Below are 12,683 nucleotides of genomic sequence, written 5' to 3'. Positions count from 1 at the left end.
ATTAAATAAAGATATCCACCGGCCAATCCGAAAAGACAAGAAAAAACAATACAAGAGAAATAACTAAAATAATTCAAGAAAACAAAAGTTTAAAAGTTTTGAGGCGAAATACGAACAACATAGGCAACAAAAATATGTACACAATAAAAAACAAAGATGGACACATTACTGCTGATAAAACCAAAATCGTTGAGGTTGTCGAATCCTTTTATCGCGAAATGTATGAGAGCACCGACGGAAGACAAGATCAGCCCCTGCCCAAAAGCACAAACCAGGGATCAGAATTAATGCCAGAAATAACTCCATACGAAATCAAAAACTTTTAGAAATGAAAAATAACAAATCCCCTGGCGATGACGGAGTAGTGATCGAAGCGATCAAACTAGGTGGAAATAAAATTATCCAGGCTTTGGCCAAGCTTTTTACCGAATACATCTACCAAGAAAAAACTTCTTCTCAATGGAACAATGCAGTCAATATTTTATTACACAAGCAAATTAGACTTCTATCAGCCTAGACTTCTATCAGTGCATTGGCACTGATATTTATCGACTACGAGACAGCAGTCGATACCATAAGCCATAAAAAAATGTTAAAAGCATTGACAGAATGCCGAATAGACCATCGCTACACTAAAATAATCAAATATATCTACCAAAATACCACAGCTAGTGTTGACTATCTGAACAAGAAACAAATAAATTTTGTATAGAGTGAGGAGTACGGCAAAGAGACACCGTCTCTCCAAAGCTATTCACGACGTTTTTAGAATATACTTGTAAAAAGGCACATCTAAACGAGCATGGTATCAACATAAACGGAGAAAAGCTCAGTCATTTGATATTTGCAGATGACATCATCCTTATAGCCGATCGTATGGATGATGCACTAATAATGTTTGAAAAATTATATCACGCTTTCTTGGAGGTAGGACTAAAGATTAATATGAATAAGACGCAAAGAATGACTAATATGGTGCTAAATCGAAATATTGCTGTTGATGGAATTAATTTTGTGCAGACTGCATCCTATAAGTACTTAGGACATAAAATTGGGTTGGGTAGAGATAACCAGACATATGAGCTCTCACGTTGCATAGGATCAGCTTGGGCAGCGTTTGGTGAATTTAACTATATATTTAAATCTGAACTACCCATATGCCTCAAAAGAAAATATTTAACCAATGTGTGTTACCTGTACTCACTTATGGAGCGGAAACACTAACGCTCACAAAAAAGGTAGTAAATAGGATTCGCGTGACTCAGAGGGCTATGAAGCGCCAGACGTTGGGTGTCTCTCTAAGAGACCGAATCCCAAACGAAGAAATATGTCGTAGAACAAAAACAACAGACGTCGTCGGACAGAGTGGAGACCAAGACAAGAAGCAATACGGAGCAGAGGACGCCCACCAACTAGATGGACTGATGACCTGAAGCGTGTTAGCATTAACTGTATGCAAGCCCCACACGACAGAGACAGATGGAAAGAGCTGAGGGAGACCTATGTCCAGCAGTGGACGCATTCAGGTTGATGATGAATGAATATTAAGGAGACTTCCAAGGTCACAGTCGAAATTCAGGTAGAGTACATTTAAAACCAGATTAATACGGCATTTTGTTCGAGGACATGTATTATGTTATTCCTTCCTTACGTTTATGATTCTGTAGTCTCAGTAGACAGGTATACTACTAACATATTGATACCAAATGATTTTTTTTTTACGTGCACGGGTCCTATAGCTCTTATCACATTCCACATTTCGATTTCCACCCCGCTCAGTATCTCCATTTCAATACTAGTCTGACTCTATTTCTATCCCTTGTGGCATAATTTAATGCTTCGTGTAAGTATTATTTTTCAGCTTTGTTGTATTTTTTGCTTTATGTTTTTTTAGATGTTCATTCTTTGGCTATTATTGTTCCTACATATTTGATTTCTTCGCATTTTTTTACATCTCTAATAAGGAAAGTTCGGATCCCTTCATGCATCCTTTATTACAAGGTTTTATTAACTTGCTGATAAATATCAAATGTCCGCATTATTTAGTCAGTTTTCGAATCATATAATCCATACCTTCCTCGTTATTTGCTAGAATTACTTAATCATCTACGAAAAAAAGATTCGTTAGGAACTGGTTCCCCGTAAATGTTTATTCTTATTTCTCTTCCTTTCCTTGAGTTAATGCTTCTTAAATTAATGTTTTAAATAGCGTGAGAGATAAATAGCATCATACTTTCATAAAACTTTTTGCGTATTTTTACAGATTTGCTATAGCATTGATATATGTTTCCCTTAGGCGTGCCTGCGTCAATATTAAAAAAAAAAGATCTTTTAATGGTACAGTATCATAGGCCTTCTCTAAATCTACAAATACAAAATAAGTAGGCAAATTTCTGGGTGCTTCGTAATTTTTTGTAGTACGAATACATTATCATATCACCCATAACACTTATGCCTTGTAACGTGTTAAAGAGCCGATACGTTACATTTTGTCTAAATTTCGTTTATTTTACTAAATTTTGTAAAACACCCAGTAGAACACTGTAATTCATACCTAATTCATCTATGCTTTATAAAGTAACGATTATCTTGCGAATTTTCTGTATAAAATACCGTTAAATATTTATCATGGATCACCCAGCTATTACCTGTTTTGACCAACTTGCCCGTTATGGTATTTGTTTGCAAATATTCAAACTAATCCCATTAAATGTAACGCAATCATCCCTTTAAAGACATGATAATAAGGGTGCAAAGAAAACCACTACTAAGGGTAGTGGTTTTCGCATATAGGATACCCTCAACAATTACTGTACAAGTGATAGCTGGACTTGCACGGAAGAAAGCAAAAATAATGGTGTTACACAAGGGCAGAGAGAGTTTTCCAAAAAAGAACTAAAGCAAATTGGACGAGGACGCCCATTTCCAACATAGACTTTGGATAAACTGCAAATTTAGATATTTTCTTTAGGTGCCGTCTATAATGGAGATTGGCGATGACTTGTACAAATTCATATCTGTCCTGTGCTTTTAGACATACCAACTTTTATTTCATACAATTTCTGATCGGGGTTCTTTTAGAACCAATACTTATAAAATTAAAAATACAAATGATGATCGATGCGTAATTTGTGGGGTGGAGGATTATGCAGAACATTGCGTTTTTACATGCAGTGAACTCAGCTAAGAAAGAGTACAGAAATTGGCAAAAAAAATTGGAGCGATCACACCAGAAAACATGATAATGAAAGCCGTAACTACCAAAGAATACTTAACATAACAACAGTAAGAACTATCAGAGGTGTTTAGTGGGTACATTCAGATTGAAGTTCCACACTGCCCTTTGCTCGCGGGAATAAGAATACGGCCGAGGCCAGAAAGCCCTGCCTGTCGTAAGAGGCGACTAATGGGTAGGAATCGAGAGGTGTGGAGCCGTCGCTTGAGGTGTCGGGTAGAAACGCACTCGGGGCGCTTAGTTGTCACGGTCACCGGTCTACACTCCTAGTATCCTAGACGAGACTCTCGTGGGACCACTCTACTCTCATTCCAAAAGAACCAGGTGAGGTTGAACGAGCTGAGCCCGTATGCACCTCTTTTGGTCCACACCACCATCAGGGGCGCCGGTTACTCGGCACGTACCCATCTTGGAGATTTAAGAGTGGTAAAGGAGAGAGCCTCGGCGGCGAGCTGTCTACGTGCGAGGTGGAATTCCTCTGCCTGCGTCACCTTTCCGCCCCGGGGGGGGGCGGGGGGACTGACAGATGGGTGTAGGTAATCGCAATACAGGCACTAAGGGGAGGGTGGAGCCCCGCGATGCTCTATGCATCGCGCTACCCTCATTTGGTGTCGGACTCGTAGGGATAGTGGAGTCGCTTACGGTCGTATGCCTTACAGGCCAGGAAGACCAGGGTCCAGCCAATTTTATAATTGGAGGGTCACAAATTCAGCCATGCCCTTTGTCAGCCAAAGTACAGGCGCTAGGTGAGCATGAGTATCACCTCTTAAAAAAAATATTGGCATAGATTACCAGGAAGAAAAAGCCAGATCGGTTATACATACAGTCGACTCTCGTTAATTCGAAACTCAAGGGATTCTTAAATTGAGTGTTTAAAATATCAAATGGTTCGAAATTTGTGAGAGAAAATAAATAAAACTTCCAATTATTAAGTGTTGATCAATTATTAATTATTAACTGCTATTCTATAATGATGACAAAAGTTAAAAGGTTTATTCGTGTAGAGACATGTATGGATTCATAATGTGAATTAATCAATCTTTCGAAAGAACTGTATTATACTGGTTTGCTTCAAAGCACATTGCTGCTACTCAGACTGCTCAATAATTTTTTTTTAAGAAAAAAAGTGCCTAAACTAATGCTTTTTCATTACTTTCCTTTTGTAGACAGAAGGTTTGTAAAATATCGAATGAGGATCTTGCTTCCTTAACTAACACCAAAGGTTCTGCCTTAACTAACACCTCTGACAAAGGTTCTGATGTATCGTACTCATCTTGATCTTTACTTTTTTCATTCGTATTTGTCGCAGATAAAATTTCGCCATCGGTTAGTAAACCTGAGACAGCAACATCTTCATCCACTTGAACAAAGTCAGAAAAACTCACATCGCTGATGTCAACTAATGGTTTAATTGCTGGTTCCTTTCCATCCATAAGTATTGGAAGATTTTCTTGATCTTCTTTTAAAAAACCGGATTTTTTAAAGCAGTCGAGAATTGTTAGGGATGTTACACCTCTCCGTGCCTTGTCAATCAGTAAAATAGCTGTCAGAACCGTGATATTTGCAGTTAGCTACTTGTCGAGAGATTATAAAACAAGCTTAACATTTTCTTTACGTTAGAACCCTTGGGATGATCCCTTGGTCCGATGGTTTCAATTTGGAAGTTGTATTTTTCGGAAATAAGTAGAGTTCCACGTTATACAATGTAGGAGGACTGTTGTGGACAGTGCAATTGTCTAAAAGTATTTAAATTTTCCGCTTTTGCCGTTTCATGTCTCCATTAACTGTTAAAAGCCAATTGTTAAAAAGTTCTGTCGTCATCCAAACTTTTTTGTTAGCACGATAATTCGTAGGAAACGATTCCATATCTTTGAAACATCGCGGTTTCATTGCTTTTTCTATCACTAAGCGTTTAAGTTTTTCAGATCCATCCATATTTACTGCAAGTAAAACTGTCAACCTTTATTTACTATGTTTTCCCCCATGACATTTTTCATCTTTCAAAGTAAGCGTTTTGTCCGGTAAACATCTGAAAAATAGAATTTCTTCCAGACGAGGAAATTTACCTTTAGTAGTTCTTTTCCGTACTTCCGCAGTTTGAGCAGCAATAATTTTCTCCTTGTGCTTTATTATGGTTGAGAGAGTACCCAAAAGAATCTTAAATTCTTTTGCAACATCACTGTTCTTCTCACCTTCCTCTACTTTTTGGATTAACTTCTTCTTTTCAGCAATCGTGAAACATTTAAACTTTCTAGGGCTCATGACTAACAAAATTTTAATCTGTATACCAACGAAAGATGAACAGTAACTAATAACTAGACAAACCAATTCGTGTGAAGTTTGTGTCAAATATGTAGTCAAATTAATCATAACAAAAACAAAGGCGCGTTGATACATACAATCTTTCCGCCCTTTTCTCCCTGCAACTTTGAGTCGAGTGTTGGACGACGATGAGTTCGAATTAACGCGTCGTTTTGTTATATAGCAATGTTTTTTTTTTCGTTCGAATTACCAAGTGCATAAAAATGTATTGATTTAGTTCAAAACATAAAGAGATTTTGTAGGGAACTCGTGATAACTTTGAATTATAGAAAGGTTCGAATTATCGCAGGTTTGAATTAACGCGAGTCGATTGTACCAAGAAATAAAAGTATGGGAGATTCTATGAATAACAATAGTCTACAATATAAGGGTGTCTTACATTGAATGTGTCAAATTGCATACGATTAATGTAATGACATATTAGACATTATTCTTAAAAACATTAACAAATATTACCTGTAAATCATTAAGCAACTGGTTATGCAATTCATAAAAGTCTGAAGAAAGAGGTAAATCACTTCCCATATCCCTATGGCCCTGAAGAAATGCTTCCGCAATCGTAACCAACCATGTATAAATTTCGTTGTGTTTGTCTAAGAAATGATTTAGAGCAGCGTTTACTCTGACGTTTTCTTCTCTGTGAGCTGTACAAAGTCCATCGAGAATAATTTTCTTGTTTTCTAATTCTTCTACCATTTGCCTGATGCCTTCTGTTCCTAACTTACCACGACCTAGAAAATAATTTAACTTATTAATATGTTTGTTTTAACATTTAAACAGAAAAGGCAAGATTGTTGCTACAATATCTTTTTTTGTATTAAAAAATTTTGTATTGTAACAGATATTGATTAGAAATTAAAAGTGTGAGCTGAACAAGGCAAAAACTTCGCTCTGGGATTAAGTTTTAGAATTTGAGCTTGAAGGCCCACATGCTTGCCCGACATATTTGCCCCATTGTCATATTTGTCCCATTTGCCTCATGTCATCAAGGTTTATTTCAAATTTTGATAATATTTCTTCTTTTAAAAAATTGAAGAGCCGTTCTCCCGTAGTATTTAAAACTTTGAAAAAACCCAGAAAGTGTTCTCTAATTTCGACTTCATATGGAGAACAATAAACGAAGCGAATTATGACTGTCAGCTGCTCAACATGACTAGCATCTAGAGATTCATCCAAAATAATTGAGTAATATTTTGCTGTTCTGAGGCAACTCTTCTGGCAACTTTCTGAATATTTCTTGACAATAAATGAATTAATTCATTTTGGAAGTGATTGCTCAGGTAATGAGGCATATTTCGGCACAACCCTTTAGACATTCGAATATTGCTCAGGTGTTCCATCATAATTGGATCGAATTTAGCAATCATTTCAACTAATTTCAAAAAATTGCCATTATTAGTCTCATAAAGATTCGTACTGTCACCCCTAAAAGCTAAATTTTGGCCAGCTAAATACTGCACAATACAAATCATTCTTTTAATTATTTTACGCCATCGCTGTTTTTCAATTTCATAATATTTTTGTTGCTTTTATCAATAGTACATTCTTTACTCAAACTCGGCGAGCGGTATTAGACGGCGCGTCGTGTGCTGACACTACTGCACGTACAGAACTGCAATGTAAATGGTTATAAAAATGTATTCAAATCATTTCTCCACTTTTTAAGCGTTTTGCAGACGTAATTGCAGTACAACTCTCCCTATCAGGGATGAGAGAATTAATCAGAAAATCGTGTAAATTATTATAGTAAAAGAAGTAAAAGAAGAATATATCCAATATTTCTGCAAGAAAACTAAGGTAGATGGGAGAGATGAGTAAATCCAGAAATATATAAAAGCAATCTGTAGCCGAATGTGTCAATAAGTAACTATTGCAATAGATAAATGAAACGGATCGAAACATCTAGGAAATGCCAAGAATGTTAAAAAAATTCAAAGATTTGTGAGACCAAAATATTTAAATAAGAAAAGTGTGAAAAAATTAAGACAAATTAAATAAAGTCGAAGCAAATCATCTGTTTTATTTATCATTGTGTTTTAAAATAAACATACTTGCTGCATCCAATATGGCATATCCTTCTGCAATGGGTGCGGTTGTGGCTTCTTCTATAGCTTTTGCGCATTGTGCATGGAGTTGAGCAAGTTGAGGGGAAGTTTTTGGCAGTTCTGTAGCGGTTAATTGTATTTCTAGTTGACTTAGTTTGGTTAAAACCTAAAACATGATTTAACTGATAGATTTTATACATTACAATAATTGCAATTTTCATATTTAATTTTCATTAATTATTATATTCTGCTTCAAATAGAAGGTAACGTATTGTTTACATGTTATAAAATATCGGTGGTGTAGAAAATTCGTAGCAGTATGGAAACTGTCAGTGCAATTCAACATAAAGACAACAAGTACATCACTGAGAAAAAAGGCTAATCAGATGGAGGCAATATATAAAAGAGAATTATGATCAAGAAATAGAAGTGGTAAAAACCAGCCGGATATAAACATCAAAAAAAGTTTGTGGCAATAAAAAAATAAAAAATGCTAAACGTTTAGAGAACGAATTACTGAGTATTCATCACTAAAAGGCTCAATAAGATTTATGAAATTGAAGAAATACTGCAAAAACCATTCGAATTGTATTTGTCCCATTTCCAAAAAGAAATATTTTTCTTTTTTGCCCTACTCTGAAGGTTCTTCCAAATATTGTTTATTCGCGGAAATTTGACAAAGACATCACGAAAATACAGTTAAAATTTAGAAATTGTCTAGGAATGAAATAATTATTTTCCAGTACCCATGAGGTGACATAATAGCACATGATATTGACATGATAACGACATGACAAAATGCAACACCAAAAGTTTTTAGCACTTGTATTTTCTTTCGTATGTATTAAAAATCACTCTGTATGTATTAAAACACCGAAGAATATTTTCAATGTATTTCTATTTCCTATCGTACATGTTAAAACACCGAAATATTATTTCAATCCTTTTTGCGTCGTCGGGATTTATAACACATTTTAAAGTTTGTTTATATAATACAGATGGGTATTTCTTCGGTATTTCTTTGATCTAGAGCCGCTTTAGGATATTTTGCGCGTCAAATAAACAGGAACCGTTTACGTTTTGTTTATACCGAGTTGGGCGAATGATTTTTAAAGATTATCACTACCGGTGGAGCCGCTGTCAAGGCAACTTGGTTTCGTTGTAGTCCGAATTTTCATCAAATTCGTAAGGTTTTGTCGTTTTTTCGTCTTTTGTTATAGGAAACTGTGCAGAATAGTAGCAGTGTGGAGTTTAAGTGCAGTTATTAAAGTTGGATTTGAAATTTTGACGGGAAAGGAGCTCGGCGTGTAATCTTCAGAAAGCCGGCAGATCTTGTTTGTGAAAAGTTATATGTGTTGTATTATGTCCTAAATGGAAGATTTGTAAGGTGTTACAACGATATAACGGGTCCACATGTTTTCGAGAAGTTTTGAAATTCCAAATTTTGGAGATTGCAAGAGATGCTTTCCAGATTGCACATAATTTACCAGAGGCCAGATGATCCAGCCCAACTTCAGCTTCCTTCGTCTATTTGTTTGTCCCTGGTCATTTCAGACCTTTTTGCAGCTTGTGAGACGCATTTGTGTTATTTTGCAGTGTTTAGAAAACCAGTTCCAGCCCCAAAACTTTTAAAGGAGATATAGTATACAGTGAAATCAGGAAAGAAAAGCCTATCTTTCCATCCATCAGGAAGATTCTTGTAAGCGGCGTCCGATTTAAATAGCTTAGGCACCTTCTTGTGTTGTTTTGTCCAGGAAATCCATGTAAGTACCCTTTTGATTCACTTTTTGTAGTTACCCCATTCAGTCCCCGTTTATTTATTTTCTCACGACCCAGCTCTCCAAACAAACCAAGAGTAGCCGTTCGCAAACGTTCCGGTTTGTTTTGCTTACCCTATCTCGAGCCCAGTAAATTCTGTCCCCAATTCTCAGCCCCCTGTAAGTGATTCCAATGTGGTAGGCAATATAACCGCAACAAGTTCAATAACGTACCCTCCTCCTCGTAAGTGCCTTCTCTGTTGAGGTTGGAGATCAATATGGCAAATTTCTCTCTGTTGTGGGCTTGATGAATTAATTCATTTCCTCTTGTGTGGGTCCAATCTCTGATGTTTCGTAGCCAAGATTTTTTCTTTCATCCCATGCCCCCTTTACCTTTAATCTTGCCTTCCAATATTACCTGGAGCTGCTCAAATTAAGTTATAAAGTTATAAAATATCGAAAGTGGCAATACCATGCTGCTAACTGTAGTAACTGCACGTGAATATATGGCATAAAACCACTATAAGAAGACTCTTGTCGTTTCCTCTTTATTGAGGATCGAGATTTCTTCCAATATTCCTAACAATTTTTCTCCACTAGTCTCTATCTTTAGCTGCTCTGAGAGCTTCGCAGAACGAGTTTCCAGCTGATTTCTTAATTTGGTCGGACCATCTAGTTGGTGATCGTCCTCTTGATCTTCTCCCCGGAATATTTCCAGAAACAATTAATCTCTCCAAACGCAGCATTCTTCTCCAGCACCACATCTCAAAGGCATCAATTTTTCGGTCCTCGCGTCCGCGAAGAGTCCAATTCTCTGCCTCTTATAGAAATATTGAGAACACAAGGGCATTCACCAGTCTTATCTTGATATTTTGAGAGATAGGCCTCTCTTTAAGAGAGAAACCTTAAAAGTCGACGTATTTTGGATTCTCGATATCAAATTACAATTCGCATATGCTACAGTCAATATAACAGGGTAAAATCGAATGTAGAAGAGATTCAGTCCGACGAAGAATACATGACATCGGCAAGTCATTCACCGAACTATTCAGCCAACTTAAGTGGATCAGCACTACAAGAAGAAAAATTTAACCTAGATAATAACCTAGATACATTCAGGCTTTTATATGCATGCAAAACTAACCGTTTGTGATGTTCTGAAGAAAGCGATAACTCTTTCAAGAAGTGATTCTCTATTCTGAAGATCCGTCAGGTAATCGGATGTAGAGGAAAGAATAGCATATGCCTGTTGCGAAGCCTGCTCTCCTGCATAGCAGCCCGAGGCCACGAGCTGTTCGGTGGCTTTGGTAATTTTCAGAGCTCTTTCTTGAAGCTGCTTTGCTTCGGGAAGGAGCTTTCTGTGTTCATGGAGGAGTAGTTCTGCACTCGAGGAAGAGTCACCTAGAAAGAGGGAGTTATTAGTTATAAGCTATAATAATCTAAAATTAAAACGTACATATTCAAATAGTTATCAATGATTTAAAGTCCTTATCTTAGTACAATTCTGATATTTCTATCTTTCCATAAATGACAAACATGGTCATACCGAAAGTTTAAATGAATGTAAGGGAAATAAGTGTTCTGCTCACAATCCGTAATAGGTTTTTATTAAAATTAACAACTGATTTTGATGTTTCGCTATTTACAAATTTTTACAGCATCTTCAGGTCCTCACGAAACTAAGGATATCAATACAGTGATAGTGTAGAAGACTTATTTCCCTAACATTTATGAATATGTGCTCACACCAGCAACCATTGGATCATTTGGAACGTTTAATACGCAATTTGACAGTGGATTTGAGAATATCGAGAAAGATAATTACATACTAAATATATTGGTTTGAATGATATTGAATTGTAGAGCAAAGGTCAAGAAAAGAAACATCAATAAGAGAAGAACATTTAGGGTTTATGCCAGAAAGGAGGACAACGGACGTCTTGTTTGCTTTGAGACAGTTGATAGGGAAATACGGCGAGAAAGAACGAGAGCTACTTTTGGTATTATAGACCTTGAGAAAGCATATCACACAGTTGCTAGACAATAGCTACAGAGGTGTTTGGTTACAGAGAGGAATGGGTTCCTGAGAAGTACCTAAGGCTCGTGAAAGATATGTATGAAGGAGAGTACACCAAAGTAAGGACTGCTATCGGGTTGACCGAAAGTTTTACAGAGACGATTGGTTTGCATGAAAGGTCTTCACTGACTCCCTAACTGTTTAATCTTGTTATGGATGTACTGATAGAAAAGTAGATAAAGATAGAAAAGAGAGGTGCTCAGTACTCTCTGCAGATGATGGGCGTGTTGGTGCAAGAGAACAAAGCAATATTGGATGAGAAGTTGGAAGGATGGAAAGGGCTATTGAAGGGCGACTTAAGTTTAATAGAAAAACGACGTTTATATGGTTGTGAGGAACAGAAATGATTGCTGCGGATATCGAGTTGCTTGGGAAAATATTAGGATGAGTAGGAGAATTTAAATATTTTGGCTCCTACATAACAAAAAATGGGATACTAGATCGAGAAATTGCCCACAACATACAGGCTGGTTGGTTAACTGAAAGTGAATGAGCGGGGTACTCTGTGATCGAAAAATCGGGGTTTCTCACCCAGGGAAACTGTCTCTCACACCCATTTAAAAGACTAACATTTGATTCAATGTTACATCATTTATGTCCAATTCGTCGAATTTCCTGACTGTATAATTATTACGTTGTTATCTGTAATGCATTTGAGTATTTATCTTTACCCGTTTTCTTAAGAAATTAAAAAAAAAACTTACCATATTGATTACTATTCGCCAAAAGCTCCCTTCTGCTTTGTAGAGCCTCCTCCAGTTCTTTAAGATCAGCCGCTAGCATCGCCAAAGCCAGACACTGTTCTAGCTGAGTCTTTCTACTGTTAAAAGTCCCTTCTAGAATTTGCCGCTTGATGTGGAGTTCATCGAGCCAGCCTTGTACTTGTGATATCGCTGAAAATACATAACCAAATGCTTTACGACAATACCACGACAAGGTTGTCATTGTACAGTTTTTTAAAATCACTTTAAGACAAACTCCCGTATTTATACTTTTTAGTTTTTAAGCTACAGAACCTAATAAGTATTTTCTTGTTAATTATACTGACTTAAGTGATCTATCTGACTATGAAAAAAATAAATTCGTGTATAGCGAGATGTGTGGAAAGGAAACATTTAATGATTAGCATACAAAGGCATAACCAGGCCCAAATAATAGTCGATACTAAACAAATAAACAATTGAATGGTTAATATCAATAAGATATATAGGAAAAGATGTAAAAACCTAGATCTTATGGTTAAAATT

The 12,683-nt window shown here is 36.5% G+C and overlaps 1 protein-coding gene across 1 annotated transcript in view; it reads right to left on the bottom strand.

Annotated features, from left to right (window-relative positions):
* LOC140451278 (uncharacterized) overlaps positions 1-12,683 on the bottom strand; it is an 862,244-nt gene that overhangs the window by 465,468 nt on the left and 384,093 nt on the right. Inside the window, 4 exon segments of the mRNA XM_072545021.1 lie at positions 6,014-6,288; positions 7,609-7,768; positions 10,504-10,760; positions 12,141-12,329. Of these exon segments, the coding sequence (XP_072401122.1) occupies positions 6,014-6,288; positions 7,609-7,768; positions 10,504-10,760; positions 12,141-12,329 (881 nt within the window).

This window comes from Diabrotica undecimpunctata, chromosome 9 (genome assembly GCF_040954645.1).
Source record: "Diabrotica undecimpunctata isolate CICGRU chromosome 9, icDiaUnde3, whole genome shotgun sequence".
Taxonomy (NCBI): domain Eukaryota; kingdom Metazoa; phylum Arthropoda; class Insecta; order Coleoptera; family Chrysomelidae; genus Diabrotica; species Diabrotica undecimpunctata.
Note: the sequence above shows the minus strand (reverse complement) of the source record. Positions and strands in the feature narration are given on the sequence as shown.